The following is a 27,829-nucleotide window of genomic DNA, read 5'->3' as shown; positions in this document are numbered from 1 at the left end:
AATATGAAAAGCAATTGGTTGTGCCTTTAAAATTACCAGTTCAATCTGCGAACAGGACAACACTGGGGACAGACAAAATGTCTTTTCAATATTTGGAGGCCATATACTGCCCTTGGTCTACACGCAGAGCTCACAGTGACATCAATGCCAGCCTGGCATTTGGTCATGGATTAAGAGCGGTATAAATACAGATGCACTTTGTAGCTCCTTCCCCACAGACCTTTCTGCAGACTCAGTTAATTGTTAGTTGCCTGCGATGTGTATAAAGATAAGTAATTCAGTGGTACACGGGATACAAGTGGGACAGAAACGCAGCTGTGAGAAGGGTACCAGGTCAGCAATTTATGTCAAGGAACATGGAAGAAAAAGTAATCTACTCAGTGCCTAACCCCCACAGCCTGTATCTGATTTAGCGAGTATGGTGTATAATTGCTGTTATGTAGAATTTTACTCCCCCACAATTAAAAAGGGCTGATAGTGTACAAGCAGAGGTCTCTTATGACTTTTAAACTGTGGGATCAGGAAGAACCGTGTAATCAATCATTTACTGCAAGTTGTTTGATGACAAGTCCTTGCTTTGCTTTCTCGAAAAGCAATCCTTACCTGCAGTGTCACTAGCGCTGGCAGACTAGCGTCACAAATGCCCGGAGCTATCATGGTTGTTGGAGGCTCACTGTACAATGCCATGCTAAGCAGCACGGTTCCATGAATGAACTTTCTGCAAATATGAACATACGTAGACATAATACCGCATCAGTACCGGAGATAAACCAGACAGGCTTGATTGAAATTATAGCAGAAACATTGAAATCAATGACTCGGGGAATAAGTATGTACATGGGTAACAAATATTTAATAATGGGCTCTCCAATCTATCAGAAAAGAGTATAACAAAATCCAACAACTGGAAGTTCAAACCAGACAAATTCAGACTGGAAATAAAGCATACATTTTTAATAGTGAGAGTAATTAATCACTGGAACAATTTACCAAGAGTCATAGCGGATTCTCCATCACTGATAATTTTTAAAACATGGTATGCTCTCTAGGAATTACTTTGGGGAAGTTTTATGATACATGTTACACAGGAGGCCAGACTAGACCATCACAATGGTCTTTTCTGGGCTTGGATTCCATGACTCTACGAATGGGACAGGCCACAAACCCTAGGCTGGTAGTTCAAATCTGGCCTAGGTCAGTAATGTCTGAAAGTTGCTGCCCTCAGTAGCCTATAAGAAACAAGTTTGGTAAATTGTCAGTCCTGGTCCACTGGTTGGGGCAATACAGAAGACTCCAGTTCAGTTCTGCGCTCCAACAGAGACTTCTTGTTTGATCTTGGGTAGTCACAGTCTCTTTGTGCTTCAGTTCCCCATCTGTAAAATGGGGCTAATACTACTTCCCTACCTTACAGGGATGTTGGGAGAATAACTACTCTGAGGTGCACAGATGCTATGGTAAGGGGGGCATATAGGTATCTAAGTTGGATAGAAAATATCCACCACCACAACTGGCCATAGTTATGCACCCTTGTAGTAAGATGAGGCCCTGAAACATAACCTCTTGTGTCAGAGGCCCAGTCTGAGGCCTGAAGCCTGAACCAAAGTACTTCCAGGCATTGCTAAGCAAAAGCTGGGCTGTAAGCCAGAGGCAGACCTCACTCACAGAAGTGGTGAGAAGAGGAACTTGTGCCAAGATGACATCAGGACACTCCACAGACATAACAAGGAACAGGCAGGTGCATCTTAAAGACAGGACAGCATGATGGATAGATCTGTTTGCCTGGAACAACATGATCAAAGGGGAGACAGCACCCTAATGAGCCAAGTGGCTGTACCTCAATACATCAGTAGGGCTGAGTAATCTGTCCTGTAACTGTATAAAAGTAGGTCCCGGAGTGCGCATCTTTATCCAGTCTAGTGGAGTGTCCCGCTACTGACTGAGCTGTGTTCACTGCCAGGGGGCACATATTCGTAGTACGTCCTGTAGAGTCTATAGGAAACTATTACTGTGCTTGGTTTGACAATAAACCCGGCTCGGGTTCCTTTGTACCTTACTAGAGTCTGTGGTCTTTGGGGTTTCTCTCGGGGTTTGCTGTGTCAGCTATCTGCGCAGAGCCGGGGCAGCACACAGAGGGAACATGCACGCAGCCAACTGTTAGCATCATCGAACAAGAGCAGAGCACCACACCGGTAGCTACTGACAACAACTCTATTTAGTAGTATCAGTCTGGAGGACTGAAGGTGCATGAGGACTGAAGACCCATAGATGGGCCCTCTAGGAGGAAGGAGACAGTGCAAGCTTCCCCACTCAATTTGTTCAGTGGATAAAGAGAAGATTATGGCCTCTAGCACGTCTCTGAGCACTACATTCACAAACAAAAGTCTGATCAGAAACATGCACGCACACTGTCTTCAGATAAAAAAATTCCAGGTCAATATAATTCATTCAGTGGTGCCTGAATACATTTGGAAAGACATAGGTGCAAGTCCTAATCATAATTAATCCACTCACTTGAATTAAGATATAGTATATCTGTTTTGCCTTTTAATTTACTCACATCTTAATGGCTGGTGGGATTAAGATCAGAAATCAGATGTATGTATAAAAGGGCATATTCAACATTTTTTTTCTACTCCTAAATAATTATTTTTAGTGACAGGCAAATTTTTACTACTGTTAGCACTGCACAATCAATACAGCTGTGGGAGAATGAACTAAATTCCTTTCTGCCTACTAGAGCATCAACAAAATGGATAAATGAGTTCAGAACACAGAATCTTTAGCAGTGATGAGGATATAAGAACACAGATGGGTTTTCTGATCCCCGTGTGAGTTTGCAGCACTGACAAAAAAGGAATATTTTGAATTGCAAACTGAACTAAATTGCTATAGAGTCATTGAGACAAGAAACATGGAAACCCTGCAATGTCATCTTTGCAGCCACCATTCAGAGTAAAAGCATAGTCTGTTTTTTGACTTCTGAAGATATTTGGTGGTAGTAGTGCAAACACTATTTCACTGAGAGAGCAAAGTTCAGGAGGATCAAAGACAAATGATTTTCAAAAGTTTGTTTTGCAGCTGCAGGTGTATGGGGAACAAAGAATACTGATGTGAACAAGAAGATATTAGGGGGAAACTAGTTGTGAAATATGAAGCTGTTCACCTTTAGGCTGCTAGTTTGAATTCAAACCAGATCAATAGTGACTGAAAGGTGTTTCCAGCTGATGTTTACTTGGGTGAACTTTATGAAATGATTCACTGCTCTTCAGCTCTTTCTTTCACAGCAACTCACCATAATCAGCATTAATTGATACTATTGTTAGCAGTCTTAGATGAGCAGCCAAGGGTTGAATGGACATGGAGGCCAAACTACCCTCATCCCCTTTTATTACCACTAATCATTTATACTTGCACTACAAATGTATGCAGTACTTTAAAAAAATCCATAGAGCTGTGGTTCCTGACCTGGAAACCTTTGAGAGAGGTAAGACGAGGAATGGGGCAACTGTGAGGGCAAAGGAGGGTGGGGCAACAAGGTAGGAAAACAAGGTCGGAAAGATTTGATAAAAAATGTTTTTTTAAGGAGCTATTTGAAGAATGAGTGTGCAGGTGCCTGATGAATGAGAGCTAAGGGACTGTTTTAAATGCTGGGGGCAGTAGAGGAAATGAGCAGTAAGGAGAAAACTGAGCAACATGAAGGCGAATAGGAGGAAGCAAGAGCAGAGTAAGTAGGGCAAGTTTATACCTGGTGCTGAAGGAAGTGACAAGAAGCTTGAACTTGATGTAGTAAGAAGCCAGGAAGCCAGCGAAGGGATAAAAGAAGGGGAGACTACAAAACATGACCAGCCCACAGAGAAGAAACATAATAGTTTTGATTTGGAGTGGCTGATTATGAGAAAGCAGGGGGCATCCAGAAGGAGATTTCTGAGACACAGTGGAAGATCTGAGGACTTCAATAACTCAGACATAGGTTAGGGGTTTGTTGTAGAAGTGGATGGGTGAGATTGTGTGGCCTGCAATGTGCAGGAGGTCAGACTAGATGATCATAACGGTCCCTTCTGACCTTAAAGTCTATGAGTCTATGTGATATTGGAAAGAAGGCAGAGTTCAAGGTTAAATATCTGGGAATTATCTGCTTATACGTGGCAGTTAAAACCATGGGAGTCAATAAAATCACCCAGGGAGAGTATGAAAGGAGAAGAGTGGATCAAGAAAAGAACACAGATGGGCCTGTGGAGCTAAGATCGGAATCTAAATCAGAACTTTCTGGCCCTGACCTACCTGTAGATCAAACGCTGAATTTTGCCAGATGTGGGTGCATGCATTGGGGAGAAGAATGGGAGGTGAGAAAGGGTGATATGGTACCAAATGAGAAGCTAAAGAACTGGTCAGCAAGGTAGGAGGAACACAAAGCAGAATAACAGAAGCATAAAGTAAAGAGGAAGCAGAGGAGGAGATATTTTTGTTTGATTAGGAGATAGTGATTACAATATAGAGAGCAGCAAGACTGCTTGAATAGTGTAGAATTGGAAAAAAAGGAACCAGTTTATGTGGTTGGATAAATATGTAGTATTTATGACACACACACACACACACACTTAGTGACGTAAACACAGTAATTCAGTGCAATCAAATAAAGTAATACAGTAATTTGTGTCATTCATTCATTCCACACACACGAATGAATGAATGACACAAATTACTGTATTACTTTATTTGCTTGCACTGAATCAGTGTGTTTACATCACTAAGTCAAACTCTTTAAAGAAGGACAAGCCTAAAGTCATATGAGACACCCAGGGGAAGAGGGCTCCACAAGAATACAGAAACTACACATCATTTAAAGCCCAGTTTCCACTGGAGCCCCCACAGAATTATGGTGCAGTTACATGGATTGCCGGTCTCTAGAACCAAGTCTGGAGACAGGATGGCAATAACTGGGCATTTCTTTTTGCATAGAAGAATGATGCAAATAGCAGGAAGAGCAGGTGGTATAGCATGATGGGATGATTCTGAAAAGGAAAGGGCCAACAACTAGAGCATTGATAGCTAACAACTTCACTAACATTGTCTATCTATTATCTCACTATCTGTATGAGAAAGTTCCTTTAACAATAAAATATGGATGGAAAGTGAACAAAGTGCTATATATCTACTGCTATTTATTTATTTACACAGACCAATGACAAGTGAGAACACCCTCAACAGATTTCCTACTCTTGTTTATAACAGGAGCTGAAGTAAACTCCCAGGCTCATTACATTACAAGACAAGACAGAGGTTTAAGGACAGCTCAAGCTACATTAAGTTACAAGTTCAACCTTGTGCCCTGAAGTCACATGGGGGACTTCGCTCGCTGAGACCAGCAAAAGAAAATTATGCTGCCTGCTCTCTCGGATTTGGAAATACCACTCCAAAATAAGCTGTGTTGTTAGAAGTGGTGAACTCAGAGAAATGAGCACTGTGGGAGACATTACCTCTTCCAAATTGCCCAAAATGATGGATTTCTGATGTCTTAATTAGGTTTGGAACTCTAAACTATTTAGCCCAAGAGACGAACAGATTTTCCTGATGTGCAAGGAGGAGAGTTGGCACTGTCATTGCAAATACTTACTGAACAGCTTCTCGAGTTTAACATGTGCTCCTGTTAAACTCCACCATCCAGGTCCCTTTTGGTAATTATATTCTATATATGGCCAATTGTAATATAAGGGCAAGCAGCATGAATATTAGGTTTATTGGTTAGAAAAGTCAGGATCCATGATTAGCAGTTTTATTATTTATATTTCCAGATGAAAACTATGTTAAAATGGAGTTAGATTGAAAGGACGTATCAATGGTTAAAGATAAAATACATGGCAGAAATGTTGCAATTATCCTCAAACCATCTATTATAAACCCAAGCAATTCATAGTTGACCGTAAACTTAAAAAGAAGTCCAAACATGTTACAGGTATAGAAGTGCAGAGTCAGGGCACCAAAACAACCTTAATTCTGCACTGTAGCATACTATGAAATGCTCATTAGAACTCTTTAATATCTAGTCTCATTGCGTTCATGAGACACTCCCAGTAACCTGGGACAATGCATCGCTGGTGTGTGTTTCTAAGTACTCATTTACACCACCGTGATTCAAAAATTACTCCACTGAAATCATTAGAGTTGCTGTAGAGTCACATCAGTGAAGATGAGAATAGAATTTAGCCCATAGTTTATCACTATTCTTCCTTATCGTATGTCTATATTTCTGTATTATAGGACAGTTAACATTTTCCGCATAAAATTTGTGAACAAAAATTAAAGATTAAATGATCGATGTTTTGAATGAGGAAAAATAGAAAGGAGAAAAAGCTCCACACATTGCAATTATCGTCCCTTAATTTCCTGGACTGGAACCCTTCCGACTAGCCAGTCAGATTCCTTTGTCAGAATCATGTGTCAAAGTGGCATAATTCCCCAAAATCTTATTTCTGTTACTTTGTAGATAGTTGACCTTTCAGAGACTGTATTTTATTCCAACTACAAAACATTCAGGTATAGCTCTAATGGAATAGTAAAGCAGACTGAGTGTTCAGATATTTTAAAGTTTCACTTTTCTGACTGAATTTCATGGGTGCTTTTGGTTTTAAATTGGTCTATCAATTCAAATCATAGCAAGTAAGCAATTTTGTGGAGCTGTGGTTGGCTAGAGGAGGGAAAGCACCTATGCTTCTCTTATACTAGTAGTTTCTCCTAATAGTAAATGACATAGCTAACAGACTGGTGAATGTCGAACACACAGATTCTAAAGTATTCCTCCTCCTCCACCTCGCTTTAATTTCTCCTTTGATGGGTCATTTGAGCTAGGATCTACAAAATACTGAAATAGCTGTAATGGAAAGTATTCTTGTATTTCCTTACTTATGTATACTGGTTATGTATAGGGCCCTACCAAATTCACGGTCCATTTTGGTCAATTTCACGGTCATAGGATTTTTAAAACAGTAAATTTTCTGATTTCAGCTATTTAAATCTGAAATTTCATGGTGTTGTAATTGTAGGGGTCCTGACCCAAAAAGGAGTTGTGGGGGAGTCGCAAGGTTATTGTGGAGGGAGGAGAAGGGGGGTTTACACTACTGCTCCACTTACTTCTGCACTGCTGCTGGCGGGGTGCTTTCTTCAGAGCTGGGCAGCTGGACAGTGCCGGCTGCTAGCCAGGCGCCCAGCTCTGAAGACAGAGCCGCCACCAGCAGCAGCGCAGAAGTAAGGATGTCATGGTATGGTATTGCCACCCTTACTTCTGTGCTGCTGCTGGTGGGGTGCTGCTTTCACAGCTGGGTGCCCAGCCAACAGCCGCTGCTTTCCGACCTCCCAGCTTCTGAAGGCAGCGCAGCAGTAAGGTTGGCAGTTGGGGTTTCTCAGGAACCCCAATTTGCGAAATGCTGGTCTCCCCCGTGAAATCTGTATAGTATAGCGTAAAAGCACACAAAAGGCCAGATTTCACGGGGCCGGGGGGGGGGGGGGGGGGAGACCAGCATTCATGGTCTATGATGTGTTTTTCATGGCCATGAATTTGGTAGAGCCCTAGTTATGTAGCACCATGAAAGAATAAGGCCGTATTTTTAATAGAGAAGTAAAATTTTCAAGAGCACACAAGTTACTTAGGGGCCTAGCATTCTTTTAAAGTCAATAGGACTTAGTTTTTAAGAGCAAGATTCACAAGGGAGACTTAGGTGTCTGCTACTTTAGCACCTAATTCCAACATTTAGGTGTCACTGGCACTACTGCTCAGCTGCTGCCTAACCCAGTTGGCCTCTAAATTCGCCATGGTGCCTAAATTTCTGCTCCTGGGCATTCACAAAGCTGCCTCAGTCCTGACACTGCCATGCTGCTCAGCTCTGAACTTACACCTAAGTCCCTGGAGAATTCACAAGCTAGTTGTCCCCACGCCCTGCATCTTGCCTGCAGAGCCTGATCTGGTAGACATGCTCAGAGCACCCCTAATCTACACAGGCCAGGTCTCCCACCTCCCAGTAGAGCACCTGAACACCCAGGTGCTAGGGTATTTTGGGGTGGGTTGCACTTTGTATGAAATACTTATATATCATTGGGCCGGAGAGTGAAAATGACTCTGTAGCCCAGTGACTAAGGCATTTACCCAGAAGGTGGGCACTCTGGATTCAAATTCATGCTTTGAATCAGGCAGAGTGGACATCGGAACCACATCCTGAGTGAGTTCTCTAATCACTGGGCTATTGTGTATAAGGAGGGGCTCCACCTCTTTCTTCTCATTTTTTGTGAGAAAGGTCTGACCTGGATTAGGCAGCTAGCTCTAGGAGAGGGTTCATGGCAAAGACTCTGGGCGATTTTCGCCTTCCTCTGCAGCATGGGTCACTTGCACTTTTTAACTAGTGTAAATGGTGAATTCTCTGGAACTTGAGGTCTTTAAACCATGGTTTGAGGACTTCAGTAACTCAGCTAGAGATTAGGGGTCTATTACAGGAGTGGGTGGGTGAGAGTCTGTAGCCTGCAATGTGCAGGAGGTCAGACAGATGATTATGATGGTCTCTTCTGGCCTTAAAGTCTATGAGTATAAATATCGTTAAAAATCTGGCCTTAGCCCAAGTCAAAGATAAAATACAACTTACTCATTTCTGAATATTTCACCCTAGGTCTTTATTTACATAGAGTTACAGAGGTATTCATAACCGACAAGCATCTTTAAAATAATGTTAAACTGAGTGTTGGGTAAAAAGGGAAAGTTAAAATGTGAGGGAAGTTTCTAAACTATGGGGAGGGAACAGAGAAACTGTTCACTGTAGTCCCATTAGCAGGACCATTCTATGAAGTATGAGAAAAGGGTCAGGGAGCGAGGGAACAGGAAAGCATATCCAGAAAGAAAATAGTCTGAATGAGAGGGTAATTTAGTGAGGGATGGGGAAGGCAACAAGGCCCTTCAACACGAGGGGAATTTTCTAGGGTAACCCGGTGGACAGTCAGAGAAGCCCAATCCAAAGGGGTTTGGGAAAATCAGGACTTGAAAGAGCTCTGTATGGAAAGGTGGAACAATTATTGAAAGTGACTGTTTCAGTCCGTATTGCAATAAAGTTCTGTTTAGCTGCTCAAATTAGTGTTCATTTGTTTGTATATTCCTTTCAGACCTCCCTTTCCTGCAGAGTATAGCACTTAATTAAAGAACACTATTTAAAAAAACCACTATCATACAAAAATGTACTTACTGTTTTTGATACAAGGGGGAACATGTCCAAGCCAGTATTTCTGTATTTTTAGACACACTATTTACTCCAAATAGTTTTATTGTCAATATTGTTTCATTAGGAAGAGATTTTATTTGTAGAGGGAAGTTGATTCTGAAAGAAAAAAAAAAGCACAATTTTAAGAAATCTAACATACTCTAACATTGTTATTTGCAGTTACTGCTTTTCAACTTTTACTGTATCCCACAACACACCTTACTAAGCAATAAACTGCAAGGTAGCAATTCCTTGGGGGGAAATGCAACTGACAGATCTATTATAAGCATTGCCAACAGTTAACCTTAGGTCACATTACATGAGAAAAGGCATATAAAATCTTGTCCATCCAAATGATCAAACACTAGAGAAGAGAAGGGCAGGACTAGCTTGGTTGTTGCAAGCAAAGGCCATCCCGTTAATAAGAAAGTACATGAGAATAAACACTGAATGAAAAATGGATTATAAACTAGTGGTAATGGGCTAAATTCTCCCCTCAGACATATATGCACAAATCCTGTTGAAGTCAATTGGAGAGAGTGAGTGAGTGTGTGTGTCTCTTAGAATTTGTTAACTATGATACCATTCTCTAATTTATGCACGTATAAACAGTGTAATTTTTTTTTCAAACACAGTTTAAAGGCTGATGCACTTTTAAATCCAATGCATGTCAAATTTTTAAGCAAGTAAAGTTGTAGAAACTAGTGTCCATTTCAGGTTTGTATTGCCCATTAACAAGTAGATCGATCAATTAAATTAGTTATGTAGGTTTTATAAACTGGTTTACAATTTTAATTCGCACAAATCCTAATAATTGAGATTTTTTTCCTACCTGTGTAAAAACATCTGAGTCATTAGTTCAGAGACCTACAAAGTATTACTCTATTTTGCCTGAAGTGAAAGTTCATATTCAAAAGCACATCTTTTATTTTCACTGAGAACATTTGGTGAAAAGCCAGATTTTGCAAACAGATATTGAGATTAATTACATTTTCTTTGCAAACAAAATCAATATTCAGAATCCAGGGCTAAAAGAACTATTTTGCAGAGGTGATACAAGCATTTTAGAAAATGAAGATCTGAACCTGCTTCAATATTAAAAACTTAGGATATAAATCTAAATTAAACAGAGTGAAAATTTTCAGCATTCTAGATGGTTTAATGAAATGGTGTAGTTGTAGGTGTTCTCAAAAAATGTGTACTGTCATTCTGGAAACAAATCAAGGAAGCTCCACTGAAATAATTTAACAGTCTGGAAAACATTAGGATTAGAACTAGGAGGGGTTATGTGGAATTTAGGGTAAAATTCCACTGTCAGTTACATTGTTATAAATCTGGCATAACTTGACTGAAGGTATACTTGAACAACTTACCCTCTCCCCCGCACCCGTACCCACTCCTTTTAATAAAGCAAAACATCTATATTCCAGGAGTACTTGTGGCACCTTAGAGACTAACAAATTTATTTCAGCATTAGCTTTCGTGGGCTACAGCCCACTTCTTCTATGCATCCGAAGAAGTGGGCTGTAGCCCATGAAAGCTTATACTGAAATGAATTTGTTAGTCTCTAAGGTGCCACAAGTACTCATGCTCTTTTTGCAGATACAGACTAACATGGCTGCTACTCTGAAATCTATATTCCACTCATTCAGTTTAAAGAGCAGTCTCACTCCAAAGAAATTAAGATGCATCCCCCTGTCTCCCCAAATGTCCCTATTTACAGTTTTCAGACAATGACCGGTGCGCTATTTTTTGTTCTTTCTCCCAAAGCTTAGTGACTTTCAAAAAGTGATTGGGAAAGCAGTCTATTTCACACATCTCCAAATCAGTTATTTCCTGTCTTTTCATTTACAGCCCATCAATTCCATTCATCCTGAACAAAGTGACCCTAAAACATGGGTACTCAGCCTTAAATATCTTAAAAGACCTGAATCAAGGGTGGCGGGGGAGCCCTGCACTTTATTATACAGGAGATAAATGATTACTCATAAACCGGGCAAACGTCTTTGCTAATGCCAGGAAGCCTCATTAATCTTGTAACCAAGTGGAAAAAATATCCCTCATATTACAAGATACAGATTCTCTACTTCTCTTTTGCTAGAGGCTTCACTTGGACTTGTCATGACAAAATACATAGCACTACTAAAAGTAGACTCTATTAAGCTATATTAAGTGCAGACTTTAAACATGGCTAGATCATCATGAGACTGAAGTCATAGGTCAAATCCAAGACCTTATTGCCTATCAAGAAAATTTCCAGTGATATATGGTGTTTACAGAACATGGGAGATAACTGTATTACTTATAAATATTCTGTGTACCTCAGTTTACCTGCTTGATATTATTCTGTCTGATGATGTGGATTAAATAAAAGGGGACTATTAAGAACAACAAATAGGAAACAAATAGGTCAGAGATAAATCACCTCTGCATAAACAACTTCCAGGGTGTTAAGAGAACAATGGGTGGGCTATTAATTAGGAAGATGCTATTTCCAGACTCCATGCAAATTATACAGCTGGTTTGCCAAGGTTCAGAGTCTAAGATCACTGGGACACTGAACAGTTAAAAACTTCCTCTCTAGAGAGGGAGAAGGAATTCAGTCATCAGCCACTGCTTGACTCAGAGGAACCAATACACAGGCCCTATGGGATGGGCCTGTGTTAGTGAGGCTTGCCCAAGCTGCCAGGGAAATAAGTCAAGACATGTAGGACTTCTGTTGTTTTAACTCTATTCTCTGATTGCAGTGTACCTTTGGGTGAATAAACAATACATTTGTTTTGAAGAAGCTGTTTTGAATCACTTCAGTCAGCTGTTTGTCACAGACTTCTGGAGAAAAGTCTCTTGCAGATGCCAAATGCAGTTGGGCCTGTTGTGTTAATACAGTTGGGAAAGGGGGGTGGGGGAGTTCTGAAATCCAGAGATCCAGTCTAAGAGTGGTTGAACTGCAGGGCTCTACCCTTGAGAGAGATGAAGAAAGCAAAGTCTGTCACCTGAGAGGTGTTCTTGCAAGGGACTGTAAAAGGACCCAAGTCACAGCTTGCCTTGTAACCATGACATGCTGCAACCTTCAACTGCTAGTAATTTGAAAGGAGTTCAACTCTGACTATTTGAGGTCATAGCTCAAACTTTAGAAGGTATAGGCCAAATGCGAAGCCTTATTTTAGACCTAGGAGGAAATGTGACATTTGACATTACTTTCAATTCAGACTGTCTAGGAGTAGATTGCATCTAAACCACCATACAACAGATAAACTGTGCTCACAAGGCCCTATGAAGAATTTACAATCCAAGGCCTTAGATCCTGACTTCAGTGGGTTCCATTTACATTATGAGGTTGCAGAATCATGGCCCAAGCTCAGTCTAAGGCTATACAGGCCCAGAATGACTTTCCCTGTAATAGCTGCTCTCGCTGTGTTTCGTCTGTGCTCTCAGTGAACATCTGGGTGGCACTCAGGAACATGGAGAAAGAAGCTCTCTGAGTCAAATGGAGATTGGGGAGGGAAAAGAGTAGATTGGGACAAGGAATCTGGTGGACTGGGACCAGATGGCGGGAGAGAAAAATGTGAATGGGAGATAAAGGGGATCTGGGAATGGTTGGACAAGGGCACTAGGACTACAAGCTCAGTGAGAAGACTGAGAGCCAGTGAGAAATGGGAGTGGGAGACAATTGGCTGGTAGGAACAATGAGATCAAATAAGGAGTTGCGGGAAGGGGAGGAAATTAGGACTGGCTGGACGAAGACCAGGATTAGCAACCAGTGATGATCATGGTGGGAGAATTGTGGCAGCGGTGGAAAAGAGACAGCTCTGACAGCTGCAGTGAAAAGGGTGATTAGGACTGCCTGGGCAAGTAGACTAGTGCAAGTAGCCAGGACGAGGGAAGAGACCGGAATGACAGGGACAGGTTGGTGGAGATGGGACAGAAGAGGAAAACAAGCAGAAGAATCTGTGCCCACTAGAGGACACACTCCTCCAGAGCCTGGAATGGAAATCAAGATTTCAGAGTCTCTCCGTTCCTCAGCAAATATCTGTGAAACCCACTGGCAAAGTAGGTCTCATCCCCATATAATGCCAATCTATATAAAGGATGACAACCTACTATTGCTAACAGTTACACCATTAAGTGCAGAGGTCTGTGTAGTGGCTCTAAAGGCTCCAGCGCTACTTATAATTCATGTGAGTATTTAGTTTGTTTTTTAAAAACCTAGGAAGTTAAACACAAAAAGCTAAATTTAAAGAACATTATTAAGGTTGAAGGTGGATGACACAATCTTTTACTGGACCAACTTCTGTTGGGTGAAAGAGAGAAGCTTTCGAGCTTACACTGAAGACCCGAAAAACAGCTCTATGTGGTTGAGTAAAATATATTTCCTTACCCACACTGCCACACTGCAAACATTAAGGTTGTTAAGACAATCACTCAAAAAAATAGGAAATTCCAGAATGAAGCTTGCCTGTGTATATTCATTATGGTGCAGTCTCTAATTACATGATCACATACTATTTTTTAAAAACAGGATCCCTACCTCATTCAGTGCACAGGATAGTTAAAATGTATACAACAGTAGCACCCAAAGACCATAATGAAAACTGGAGCCCGATTATATTAGGTTTTGCCCCAAAGAAACTAAAATCAGAACAGACATTCCAGACAAAAGGTGGGGAAGAGGGAGGCAACAAGCAAAGAAAGTGAGACTTCACAAGAAGCTCAGTGTCAAACACAAAAAACCTCTATTAGGATTTCTGGTTTAGCCAAAATATTAGACACTTGACAAAGTCTTGAGCTGCCTCCCCTCCTCTATAGTTAGAGCACTCCAAAAGACAAACCACATATATACACCTTCCTTAGGAACTCCTTGTCTGGGCCTCTACTCAGCAAAAACTTTCCCTCCATTTCCATCTCTCTTGCCCATATTGATAACTCAATCCTTTCTAATCTAAAGTAATGAGCCTCATTGGTCTCAGCTATATCCAATTAGCTGCCAGCATAAAATTCCTCCATCCGCTGATTGAGCTGTTGCTGGACAAAAAAAATCCAAGTGACTTTTTAGCATCTCTTCCTAATGGCCCTATTGTCACTCATGTCTCCTTTGAAAAAGAAAGGACCAATTAAAAACCAGCACATAAATAAGTCGGAGTGAAATTAGCTCTACAAAGAAGGCGGCAAAGGAAATATATCCCAACAAAAAACGAATGGTACACTACCTCTTTCATGCGCTATTCTATTCTATATAACTTCATAAGCTATTCCATAGAACAATTTTTTTTCATCTTAGACTGAGTGGAGAAACACTTCTAAAGCAATAGCACAAGGCCAAGAGCTAGGAGAACTTCATTGCCATGTTGACTCTGCCACAGACTTCTTTTGTGACTTGTCTGTAAAACAAATAATACTTCAGAAGGATATTGTATGGCTTAATTTATTCTGGCTAGAGATCATATATACCAGCCTTGAGTGAAGCTTTCATCCTTCCCTTCACAAATATTATGGAGCGTACAGCACGCAGCTATAAGCATAGGAATATTGTCATCAGCCAAGTCCAGCTTCCAATAGAGGTGTCACCAGAGGGCTTTTAAATGGCCAGCAGCACACTCAACAGTCATTCTGCACTTGCTCAGCCTGTTGTTGAACCACTCCTTGCTGCTGTCAAGTTGCCCTGTGTATGGCTTCATAAGCCATGACATTAAGGGGTAGGCAGGGTCTCCCAGGATCACAGTGGGCATTTTTGACTTCCCCTACGGTGATCTTCTGGTCCGGGAAGACAGTCCCTGCTTGCAGTTTCTTGAACAGGCTGGTATTCTGAAAGATTTGTGCGTCATGCACCTTTCCAGACCAGCCTGTGTTAATGTCTGTGAAATGCCCACGGTGATCCACAAGCTCCAGAGAACCACTGAGAAATACCCTTTGCGATTAATGTACTCGGTGGTTAGGTGGTCTGGTGCCAGAATTGGAACGTGCTGCCATCTATCGTCCCACCGCAGTTAGGGAAGCCCATTTGTGCAAAGCCATATAGAATGTCACGCATGTTGCCCAGAGCCACAGTCTTTTGGAGCAGGATACGATTAATGGCCCTGCACACTTCCATCAACATGAGTCCAACGGTCGACTTTCCCACTCCGAACTGGTTAGCGACCGATCGGTAGCAGTCTGGAGTAGCCAGCTTCCACAATGGAATCACCACATGCTTCTCCAGCGACAGGGTAGCTCTCATTCTCATGTCCTTGCGCCATAGGGCTGGAGTGAGCTCATCACACATTCCAATGAATGTGGCTTTCCTCATCTGAAAGTTCTGCAGCCACTGCTCACCATCCCAGACGTGCATCACGATGTGATCCCACCACTCAGTGCTTGTTTCCCGAGCCCAAAAGCAGTGTTCCACAGTGGTTAGCACCTCCGTGAATGCCACAAGCAATCCCGTGTTGTAGCTACTATGCATGGCGAGATCAATGTTGCACTCCTCTTGTCTTTGTAGTTTAAGGAATAACTCCACTGCCACTCGTGAAGTGTTGGTCAGAGCGAGCAGCATACTGGTCAGCAGTTCGGGATCCATTCTTGCAGCCCAAAGAGGCAGGGCACGCAATGAAAGATAGCGCCAAATGTGTACAGAAGCATGGGGATTTCTGGGATGTGAAACAATAGATCATGAGTCATTGGGACAGGACCCAGGATGCCCCGCGACCCCTTCCGCCTTCCCACAAGTCTTAGCGGCAGAAAAGAAAGAGGTTCTCTGTGCAATAGCTGCCCAGAGTGCAATGCTCCAAATACTGCTGCAAGTGTGAACACGCTATTGAGCAGGCAGCTGACAGTGTGAACACACAACAGCGGTTTCCATTCAGCACTCTCTGAGCGGCGCTGTAACTGCCAGCACTATAACTTTGCCAGTGTAGACGTGCCCTAGGGATATGTCTACACAGCAAAGAAAAATCGCAGCCGGTCCAGGCCAGCTGACTCAGGCTTGCAGGGCTTGGGTTGTGGAGCTATTTCACTGCTGTGTAGACTTCCAAGCTCAGGCTGGAGACTGAGCTCTGGGAGTCTCCCACCCTGAAGGGTCTTCAAGCCTGGGCTCCAGCTTGAGTCCAGATATCCAAACAGCAGTGAAACAGCTCCGCAGCCTGAGCCCTGCAAACCTGAGTTAGCTGGCATGGCCAACCATGGGTTTTTCTTTATTGTGTAGACGTACCTTCAGAGACAGTCTATTGCTGTGTACCCTGAAAGACCCAGATTACATACTTCCCTACAGAACTCCCTATTCTTCAAGCAGGACCAGGTAACCCCCAGGGAATTTAATGTGCTGGCTCACAATTTTAACCCAGTTCTCAAACCACCACACATGTATACAGAAATATCTTTTTCTTTTTTTAAAAAAGGACCTCAGCGAGTGGAATTGGAACCACTTGATATTGCGCTTCAGCTGCAGAGGTGGTAACAGAACCCCTGACTCTTTAATTATCGGATTTCTTAACTTCTGCGTTCAGGTAGAACCAGAAGTCAGACTTTTTTTTTTTTTTTTTTTTTTGCTGAGGAGTTTTCTTACTGTATCAGATGGGTCTCCGATTCCTGAAAAAAAAAAATTTCTCCTCCTATAAATACAGGATTTCCTGGGATGCATATTAGAAAGGCGACCACTTCTTAGGCAGCCAAAAATACCCACGAGAGACATATTCACCTGATTCTTCCCTAGCTGCACTTTTCTCCTTACTTTCTTGTAATAAAGGAACAACTCTATATTTTTCTTTTCTTCCTTTCAGATATATCTGATCCTTAGACTTAAACTCAAATCAGCAAATCATTTCCTTTGTATTCCAGATAAGCAATGATCTTAAAAAGAAAATGATACTCAAATGGTGACAATCATTGAAAATAAATACAGAAGAAGAATTGTACATCATAAAGAGAACAATTGCCTATGTTAACCAGCATTGTAAAGATTCAAATAGTGAGCACTGTAGTTTTCTCCTTTAGCCCTGAACGACAATAAAATATTCAACACCAAAAATCAAGCAAGAGAAAAAAAATCACACAACACAATTGTAATTACATGACCCATGTCAGATGATTGTGTTTGTCAAGCCAAACTTTACTTAAATGTATAACTTCAGTGGTCACCAATGAAAAGTCACTATATGGTAGTGTCTTATTACCAATTCAAAATGATGACTAACAAGATATAAACCGCTGAAAAGGTTTAGCTGATATAAAATACAAAACGTAAGCCAGTCAGGCTGCCCACAGTCCTACTAAAGATTTTGTTATCCAACAGGATGATTACAGCAACAAAACTAGAGGGCCTGACATTGTGAGAAGTACAAAGAAAAACCCTACTCTGCGTTACCATCTCAGCCCTATAGTAACTGACTGTGGAATCTGTGTTGCTCCAAATGACTTCCCCTTCTGCCCTCCAAAAACAACTACTTCTACAGGGTTTATGCTTTTCTGCTGGGGAGTCTGATTAGCCTAGAGTGCCCAGCATCATTACTTTCTCCTGAGCACCTGCACAAGAGGAGGCAGAAACCTGGACTTAACCCTATCAGACCACATTCTCTCACATATCACAGTAAGGTACCTGTTGACTTTTTAACTGCTATCATTGTACACAGAGAGTTGTAATAATAAAGAGAAAAGGCTGTACAGGAGGGAATGATTTAAAAAAAAAAGATGTAATGACAAAGTCATGTTTAATTTTTCAGGTCAAGAAGTTAAAAAAACTGTCCTTCAGCTTCAATGGGAGCTGCACATGATTATCAGAAGTCAGACACTAGTGAAAACTTGGGCCAGATTGTGTCCCTTGGAAACATACTTACACAGCAACCAGGAAACTCCCTGAATGTCCTTCTTTCTTCCCTTGCAGAGATAGGTGTTTCTTCCCACTCACTGAAGAAACTGAGGGTCCAGCCCACAAACCCCATGGATCCTCTCAGGAGGGGAGGAAGGGCATCACTGCAGAGGCCTTATGTTTCTGTATAAGACTGAAGCTCACTTCCTGCTCCCTTGCAGTGCAGATCCCTTGAATCTATTACACCAAGGACTCCTGACTGACTTTTGTCCCAAAGCTCTCCCCTCACCCCACCCCCGCCTCTTTAAAGGTAGTTCCCCAGCATGGACATCCCTGTGCTGGAAAGTGAAATTTGTAGTATTAGGAACTGTACTTTTAAGTGGTTTAGCTTTCCAGGCAGGAAGTCTCGGGGAGGAGCACTGCAGATACCCATGCTCTCATAGGCAGAGGCAGTTGGAAACTGTCTCACTGAATAAAAAGAATCTCTTTCAAGCACCTTGGGTACAGAGGGATTACTGACCACCACAAAAAAAGCCTGGGGCTGCATTTACATTTCCCTTCAGTTTGTGCTCAGCCCCAGAAAGGATAATGTGTGTCCCCATAATCCAGGCTCCCAGCGTGACCCATCTCCCTCCTCCTCCTGGCTTGTCCACTCCTTGCTCCCCACACCTTCACTTACTGATCACTAGAATCTGTGGAGATTCTACTTGCAGAAAAAGGAACATCCATGCACAGAGGGTCCTTTTGGCCCACAATTGGTGCCCTAAATACAGGATAATGACAGATTAGAGAATATGTCCAGGTATCAATTTTTATCCATTGCACCTAGCTTTCTATTACCCTACTGGCGTATTTAGAACATTATTACTACCTGTGAAATGAGCTGACACCATCTCTAGAAGACCCCTCCATTTTTTAGAATCTAATATTGGTTGTGTAAAATGAGGCAGACTAGCATCCTTCAAATGAAGATTAAAACTTACTTCTCATTCCAGTTTGCCAGGGGAAAAAAAAACTTTTTAACTGGTATATTTTTGCAGTTCTTCACTTGACATATTTTCTTCCCACCATAAGTTAAAGAACAGGAACAAGAGAAGAGCTTGTAGCTACAAAGAAAAAGAAATGTAAAATATTAATTATAATTCAACATACCTTATAGCTGAAATTTGGGATTAGCAAGTCAGAATGCTGAAAGGCTCATCCTTATAGATAGAAGTGAAATAGTCAGGCTTATGCTAGTGTTTTAATAAAAGCATATTATTCTTTTATTTTTAGAGTAGAGGAGTGTTGGTCAGGGTTCTTACGTTCTGTTCCCAGCTATGTTACTGACTGAGCCTGATCCATTACCACTGTAATCAATGAGAGTTTTGCCATGGACTTTAAGGTGCATAGGATCAGACCTCCATTGTGTAACATTGGGCAACAATAAACCTCTTTGTGCCCCAGGTTCCACATCTGTAAAGAGACGATAATGCTTACAGAGATGTGCAATTACTACTGTATGTATATTTATTATTATGCTGGTCAGTGACAGCGCTGGACACTCATCTGGTTTGGTTTAGATTCTGGTTGAAGTTTTGGGTTCAAAACAATTTCAGGGCTGTGGTTTGGTTTCAGATTCATCATCACTGAAATCATATGCAATATGAGCTCAAAATGGTGAAGTATTAGAATATCTGCTCTTCTTGAAAGGTTTCCATCTTCTTGAAAAACATTGTCTTCTTCCGAGATTCTGAACAAGAACCATAGGCATAGGATAGAGCTAGGGAGTCAGATTTGAACAGCAAATCTGAAGGGGTTTGGCGACTCGAGGTTCCTACTTTTGCCTTCTTTATAAAAGAGTAAGTGTTGATTTTTTTCCAGCAATATTAATTATTATATTATGTATGTTTCTATTCAGCTGAGGGGGACAAAGGTGAGGAAGCAGCAGAGAGAACTCCATGAAGAAAAAGGATGCAATATTTAATTATAACTAATAGGAATTGCATCTGGTCTTAAATATGACAACAGTGACATTTATACTTTAGTCCTACAATTAATCAATGCAATTGTAAAATTATGAAACAAAAGATAAACACTGACAAGACAGAGACCTGGATTTTTATTATTTAAATTGCAATAGAACACTGTAAGAATGCTTTATAAATACAGTCCCTACCCCAAAGAACTAAAGCTCTAAGGCCTCCTTCCTGGAAAGATGTATACTTAACTTTAAATGCTGTGAATAGTTTAATTTAAGTCAATAGGATCGCTTACAGTGCATGAAGTTTAGCACATGCTAAAGTCTTTGCAGGATCAGGGTTTAAATTAGGTAGACAACATGGAAACCACAGATAAAATTAGAGGATAAGAGGGGGAAGGGATGATACTACTCCTAGATAATTTGTATCATGTTGTTCTGTAACTTGTAAGGTTCTGTAACAGAGGTGAAAGTAAGCCGGTACGGTACGGCGTACCGGCAAGAGCCAGTACACCGTGCTGGACCGCACCGGCTTCTGCGACGGGGATTTAAAGGGCTCTGGGCTCCCTGCCGCAGCGTGCAGCCCAGAGCCCTTTGAATCCCACCCGCAGCTCGAGCAGCTGGGCTGGGGCCGGATTTAAAGGTCTCAGAGCTTCCGTGGCTGTGGGGAGCCCAGAGCCCTTTAAATCCCGCCCGTGGCTCCGGCGACCAGGCTGGGGCCGGATTTAAAGGGCTCTGGGCTGCCGCGGCTGGGGTCAGCCCAGACCCCTTTGAATCCCGCCCGTGGCTCCGGCAGCCAGGCCACGGCGGGGGATTTAAAGGGCTCTGGGCTGCTGCTGTGGCTAGGGTCAGCCCAGAGCTCTTTGAATCCCCCACCACGGCTCCAGCGGCCGGGCTGGGGCCGGATTTAAAAGGCTCAGAGCTCCCCCAGCTGCGGGCAGCCCAGAGTCCTTTGAATCCCGCTCGCGGCTCTGGCAGCCAGAGCTGCAGGGGGGATTTAAAGGGTCCGGAGCGTCGCTGCGGCCGGAGCCCCGGGTTCTTTAATTTGCAGCTGAGCCCCGGGGGCTCCTAGCCACCTCTGCAGCTGAGAGACCCGGGTTGATTTAAAGGCCCTGGGGCTCCCAGCCACAGCCGGTGCCCCAGGGCCTTTAAATATTGAGAGGCCACACCTCTTTCGGTTGAGGCCCTGCCTCTTCTGGTTGAGGCCACGCCCTGCTCAGGACTCCGGCAGTACCGGTAAGTCCTGTAAGTTACTTTCACCCCTGTCTGTACATTATCTATTTTAAGAAGAAAGTAAGGCTAGGAATGAGGAATCAATAGCACAGAGGTGAAAGCCAGTGACAGGAATCCAGCCAGCAGAAGTGAGTTTTAAGGAGAAGGACAGAGATGAGACTTGTTCTTTATTAGAATAGAGAAAGTTGTTCTGGGTGTAGTAGGAAGTGAGAGGAAGAGGGAGCAGCAGGAAGAGGGGAAGACATGGGACAGGCAGACAAAGAAAGCAACAAGATGAGTAGAACAGCAGGAGCATAGCTGTACAAAATTGCGAACAGGCCGAAACAAGAGCTGAGATGTGAGGGTCAGAATTGTGCAGAGCCTTAGAAGAAAGAATGAGAAATTTGAATGTGAAAAGAGGCAGGGAGCCAGTAAAGGCACCAGAGAAAGGTAGGATACAGCGATACAGTGGTAGGAAAGGAAGGCTATTTTAGCTACTGAATGTTGGAAAGATGGGAGAGGGAGATTTAGAAAGAAAAATTATTCTCATTTTCTCATATGTCTATATATTGAGATGGAGCTCAAGCGATCAGCGGCCTCTAGGTCACGTGTAATTTCACATCTTAGTGGTAAAACCTTAAAATAAAATACACTGGGAACAGTACAACCATCTGCAGAATCAGAGCAGTGATTATGCTTCTGTATCTATTATCTTCAGTAATGCAAATTTTCTGAAATTTTTATTAAACTGCTAATTATAGCTAAATGCTGTATAGTACATTCTTTTGCTAATGTTCTAATGCAAATGATCCCATTGTGTTTTAATTAGTCATCTGCAATTCAGGGGAAAGTAGGTGCATGGGAAAAACATTAATAAAAATCTGGAAAACAGCATGTCCCCTGTAACAATAACGCTGCCAGATTGCAGTCATCTGACCCTCTCTTTATTGCCTTGGTGTGGCGAGGGGAAAGTGTTCACTTTACAATAAAGTAGGAAAACCAGCCATTTAAAGAGACCCTAATTGAACAAATAAATAATGTGGCAGAGATTATTTATATTAGTTTTTTCTTTTATTAAAGTTGTCTCCCTCTGTTTTTCTCTGTGGTGCTTAATGTACCAGATATACTCAGGCCTATAAAACTACAAATGTATTTAACCATCATCTGTAAACAAAAATCGTCACTGCATAGGTGTAACCCGATAATCATGGTTTAAATACATCTACCATGAATGCCATTGTTAAGGTCAAACTCAGACCTGCTGTAAGCAGGTGCAGCTCCATTGACTCAGCGCAAGATGGCCTTGAACCATGAGCCACTCATTATGCAGAGCCCACACGAACCTTGCCACACCCCTCTCTCTGGGCAGGTAGCAAACCCCTCTCCCCCTTCATCTACAACCCTCTCTTTTGGCAGGTCTCTCTCTAACACATACACCTGCTAGGGCAGCTACCCACCCTACCACTGTCCTCCCACACTTGTCTGGTGCAGGTGCCTAGGTTGCCTCCTGAGTGCTCCACTATGCTCCCCTACCTATAATGCTCCAAAAAGCTCCTCTCTTCGGTGTAAGTGGATGCAGCTTCCTGGAAAATAATACAGCTGCTTCTGCGGCATACACTAGATCTGAATTTGACCAGTGTTTTCATAATAGCAACACAAAACATCTTTATTGACATACAGCAGCCATGCACTGCAGCTAGCTGTAATACACGCGAGGGAAAGAAGTGCTTCTTAAGAGAAGGGCTGGCACCTCCTACCTTTTCAGCCAGGCTGCTGGGATGTTGTGGGCTGCATAAACAGTGAAGCTAAAGTGGGGATCTAGGTCGACATCTGCACATGAAGGGCTTCTAAGTATTTTTGCAGGCTGAAAATCTGTGTGAAAGCTGCTGCTGAAAACATGGATGAGATGGGAGATAGCTGCAGACAGCTCTGTCACAGCATTCTCTATCAAGACTGGGGGGGAAATAAAGGTTAGCAATAGGTCATTGGTAAAGAAGCATATTTATCATAAGACATCAATTATGGCTTTGAAATTCCTCCTATTAAAATTTAATTAAAATGACAATCTACCAAGTGAAGCCAATTAGCCATCTGTGCTCCTGAAAGCCATCTTAGCTCATTTTCTGGTATTCAACAGTCCTTTATTACAATATCTTCAAACTAAGGCATTTACAAAGGAAGACTTTTTAAACCACTGTAAAGTCAGTGTGCTTCAGATACGTCATTTCAGTCTCTTAATTCCCACTCTGTGGGGATGTTTATCATGTTTTCTGCAGCTAAGCAACTATTTAGTTCAGGGGACCTGGCAACATAGTTAATAAGAGTTGAGAACTACTGCAAGTTAAATGTTAATACTATGTGATTTTGCAATGTGTATTGTGGGTCATGTATAGCAATTTATTAATCTATAATACACTTGTATTCAGACATTAAATAGATAATGGCTCCAATTCTCTGTTGTTCTGCTTCTATGCCCACTGACTTTTAGCCACCTTTGTATTCTCCATATTTCTTGGGGCAGCCTGAATCCCAGTGTAAGTTGGAGCCCCAACCAGGACTGGAATAGAGCTGGTGTGAAGGGCTTTGTGTAAGTTTTCCTGGTGGCTCCTAGTGTAGGAGGCATGTCATGAAGGAAGGGAGACAGCCAGAGTGCAATGTGCTGGGTATTCTTGGTTAATCTAGTGCCAGAATGTTTTAAAATACTCTAGGGTTGCCCTTGCCTTTCCCCTCACAATCCTCCTTACTTCCCAAGGTATGTGGGCAACCAAGAATAACAGCTAGTCCACCTATTGCTATACTTGTCTCCAGGAGTGGCCAATAGTGGATGCTACAGAGGAAGACTCAAGCCTCCATAATATAGCTATTTGCTTAATACTGTAACACAGAGGAAATGTCTGCTTGACCCAAGTTAATTTTCTTCCCTGAAGTGAGAGGATCAATATCCCTTCCAGCTTTATTATAGCTAGTGTAAGTGCAGATATTATTCAGATTCATATACATTTCTAAACCTTTCTGTAATTTTTGTAAGATTTAAAAAATCTTAATAGGATAAACATGCGACATACTATAATTAATATTTGAGTCTTTCCCTATCCCATTAAGGGTTTGAAATCTGGAAAATTTTAGGTGAATTGTTACATTTCCCAAGCTCATTTCAGCTGCAGTAATTTATCTGACTATATTTTAAAAGCATGCCACTATGATCTTATCATAACTGTGACCATTTGATCATACAGGACCTGAAAATTACATAGATGGTGTCTCTAAAATAAATGTAGACTGTACATTATAATTCAAGTGGATATAAACTGGCCATCAGGAAGTTTAGACTTGAAATTAGATGAAGTTTTCTAACCATCAGAGGAGTGAAGTTCTGGAACAGCCTTCCAAGGGGAGTAGTGGGGGCAAAAGACATATCTGGCTTCAAGACTAAGCTTGATAAGTTTATGGAGGGGATGGTACAATTAGATTGATCTTTGACTATTAGCGGTAAATATGCCCAATGGCTTGTGATGGGATGTTAGATGGGGTGGGATCTGAGTTACTAAAGAGAATTCTTTCCTGGGTGTCTGGCTGGTGAGTCTTGCTCACATGCTCAGGGTTTAGCTGATCGCCACATTTGGGGTTGGGAAGGAATTTTCCTCCAGGGCAGATTGGCAGAGGCCCTGGGGCGTTTTTGCCTTCCTCTGCAGCATGAGGCAGAGTCACTTGCTTGAAGATTCTCTGCACCCTAAAGTCTTTTAACCATGATTTGAGGACTTCAATGGCTCAGACACAGGTTTGATACTGTAGCCTGCATTGTGCAGGAGGTCAGACTAGATGATCATAATGGTCCCTTCTGACCTTAAAATCTATGATTCTATGAAGTTGTTGTATGAGAGTTGCAAAATGGATCATGGAGCCCTGATATGAATAGCAAGTAAGAAAGATGCAATCAACCTTAAAATATCCATAAATATCATACAAAATATACTAAATTCTATAATTCACAGATGCGGAACCTCCAAAATTATTGCACCCTTCTTGTCTCAGACTACCCATAAATCAAAACAAGAGGATACAGTTTAACTGGACTATTTTTTTCACTATATTCTATTACTCTCAATGCTTGTCCAAACACAAGTGTGCACGGGTGAATGGGTTAGGGTGTATTTTGCCATCTATGGTCCTGATTCAACAAAGCACTTAAGTAGGTGCCTGATTTTAAGCAGCTGCTTAAGTCCCACTGAAGTTAATGAGCCAATGCTAAGCTGAACTGGGACCTATATATTGTCTAAATATGGGAGGTACCAACTTGTTTTGCCTTTCATTCCTGGAAATATGCCTCCAAATCATAGCTCCAGAAAAGAATGGCTACAACACTGTCTCTTATGGTGTTGTGAACGCCTCTTCTGGATCTGAATAACAAGTACATTTATAGTTTGATAGGCTAACAAAACTCTCTCTCTCAATCTTCTTCAATCTATTTTTGTTTATACTTCTCTCCTCTGCTCTTTTTTCTTTTTGCATGCTCTCCATTTTCCTATTCATTTTACTGTTCCTCTTCTCCATCTATCCTCCTTTTGTATTGCCTGCATCTTTTACTGGGCCCTTTTCCTATCCTCAAAGCCACTCGCATGTCTCTGTCACTCCTGTAAACAATTTTGTAATTTCCATACTAAGCCTTTCATTGTGTTCTTCTGTGCTCCACAGAATTACATTCGACCCCATCTACATGTCCTAAGAGCTCCAAAACAGGTTTGATGAGAAAGGGGCATATTTAGAAATACAAAGAAGGTATACTATATGAATACTATATGAAGGAGATCGCTCTCTTGTGCCAAAAATAGTATACATAAATCCATCTGATCCAAAAAGGATTTATTTGAGTGACAGTTTGTGAACAAACAGTCAACAGCTGGCTTGAGGCAATTATTTAGTGAAGTCAAGGGCTTTTCACTTGTCCAAAGTGGAATGTATGTACAGACAGTCCCTTCCTATCTGCAGGCAGTCCCACTGAGGTCAATGGCTGCAAGATAAAGCCGATAATAACTACAATTTGCAGGCTTTTCTCATCTCTTGTAAAACACAGCAAAACATAGCTCAGAAGCATTTTAAAATGCCAACTACAACCCTCAGTTTGTTGAAACATGCCCTTTGGCCTCCAATGTTTCTTACATAATCACACGCTGAAAGCTGTAGGACAATGTTTCAGATTATATGTACAGAACAAGAGAATATGAGAATATATTAATCAAACCAGAATAGGAAAGCTTTTTTTAAATGACAAGAATCAGAAGAAACATGGATGAGCTCCCAGATAATGGAATTCTCCATTTATATGCTTAGGTATATTGTGGCTGTGGAAGGAATGACGATGGATCAAACTTATACTTTGGAGCTAAAATATGTCACATTGCTGGAACAATATGTATACATACACTAGCCCTGCTATATCACCATGAAAACTTACTAGTACAAGCACAAAATGCACCTTACAATGATTGTGGTGATAAATGTGAAAAAAAAAATGATATTTTACATGACAGAAAAATTACCCACACCAAGCAAGCTGATGAATAGAACTTCACAAGACTATTATAGACCAGATTATACTGTGCACTAACCTAATTTTGCAGGAGACTAGATCTGATAAGTCCCTTTATAGATTAAACTGAATGCAGAGTGCTCCAAACAAATAAAAGAATGGGCTCTGGTGCATCTTCTACTGTGATTACTTAGTGTCTTAGTACATTTTGAGGTAAAATGCAAGAATCTTCCTAGAGTAATATTCAGTCCAGCGTATAAATAGATGGATGTTCATTTTTAACTCCTGAAAGTAGCAGGTACACTTTTTTCTTAACATTAAAACCAAGGGCTGTAACCAGAGAGAGCCAAGTGGGGTGCAAAGCTGCGGGAGTGGAAAAATGGGGCAGGGAAAAAAACTGTAGGGGGTGCAAATGTGCTTGCTCACCCCGGGAACTAAAATGGCTAGTTACAGAACTGCCAAAGCCCACTGATCTCTGATTTATTTACTACGAGACCTCAATTTAAAATCCCTTCGCAGCTTCTAAGACAGATACAGCTGTTTCTTTCCACTCTTCATTCATTAAGCAGGACCTCAATTAACAAAACTAGAGACACAAATATCTTGGCAGGTTTGTAAGCATCCATTACTCACAATGGCTGGGCAAAATCTTTGTTACGTAGTCAGCTGTTACATAGTGTACATGGTACACCAAATCCTATTTGTTCATGAAGCCAAGTACTCCAGTTTCTTTTTGTGATTCATGATTTTAATGCCAGAAAAGACCATTATGCTCAGCTAGTTTTAATATGTGTATAACACAGGCTGTAAAATGTGACTCAGTAATTCCTGCATATTCATAACTTCTGTCTGGTCTAAAGCCGACATTCAAACTTGATTTAAAGACTTCAGGTGATGGTGGAAACCATTTAATCTCAAGGTAAATTGTTCAAATGGTTAATTACTCTCACTGTTAAAAATCTGCACCCAATTTCTAGTCTGACATGATTTAGTTTAAGATCTCAGCCACTGTGATATGGACTTGCCCACTGAGAAATGGACTGAGACCATGCATGATGAAATTCAGCTTCTGCAATGCTCTCCACAAAACATGTTTAATCCTTGCACATACTCTCTTTACA

General features: G+C 41.6%; 1 protein-coding gene across 1 annotated transcript in view; it reads right to left on the bottom strand.

Moving 5' to 3' along the window:
* Positions 1-27,829, bottom strand: part of LOC123345139 (phosphatidylinositol 4-phosphate 3-kinase C2 domain-containing subunit gamma-like) — a 270,359-nt gene that overhangs the window by 195,797 nt on the left and 46,733 nt on the right. Inside the window, exons 10-13 of the mRNA XM_044981863.1 lie at positions 22,939-23,134; positions 18,993-19,115; positions 9,219-9,350; positions 604-718 (exon numbers count right to left, since the gene is read on the bottom strand). Of these exons, the coding sequence (XP_044837798.1) occupies positions 604-718; positions 9,219-9,350; positions 18,993-19,115; positions 22,939-23,134 (566 nt within the window). The remainder of the gene's footprint in view (positions 1-603; positions 719-9,218; positions 9,351-18,992; positions 19,116-22,938; positions 23,135-27,829) is intronic.

Source organism: Mauremys mutica, chromosome 1 (assembly GCF_020497125.1).
Source record: "Mauremys mutica isolate MM-2020 ecotype Southern chromosome 1, ASM2049712v1, whole genome shotgun sequence".
Classification (NCBI taxonomy): Eukaryota; Metazoa; Chordata; order Testudines; family Geoemydidae; genus Mauremys; species Mauremys mutica.
This window is presented reverse-complemented; position numbering and strand designations above follow the sequence as displayed.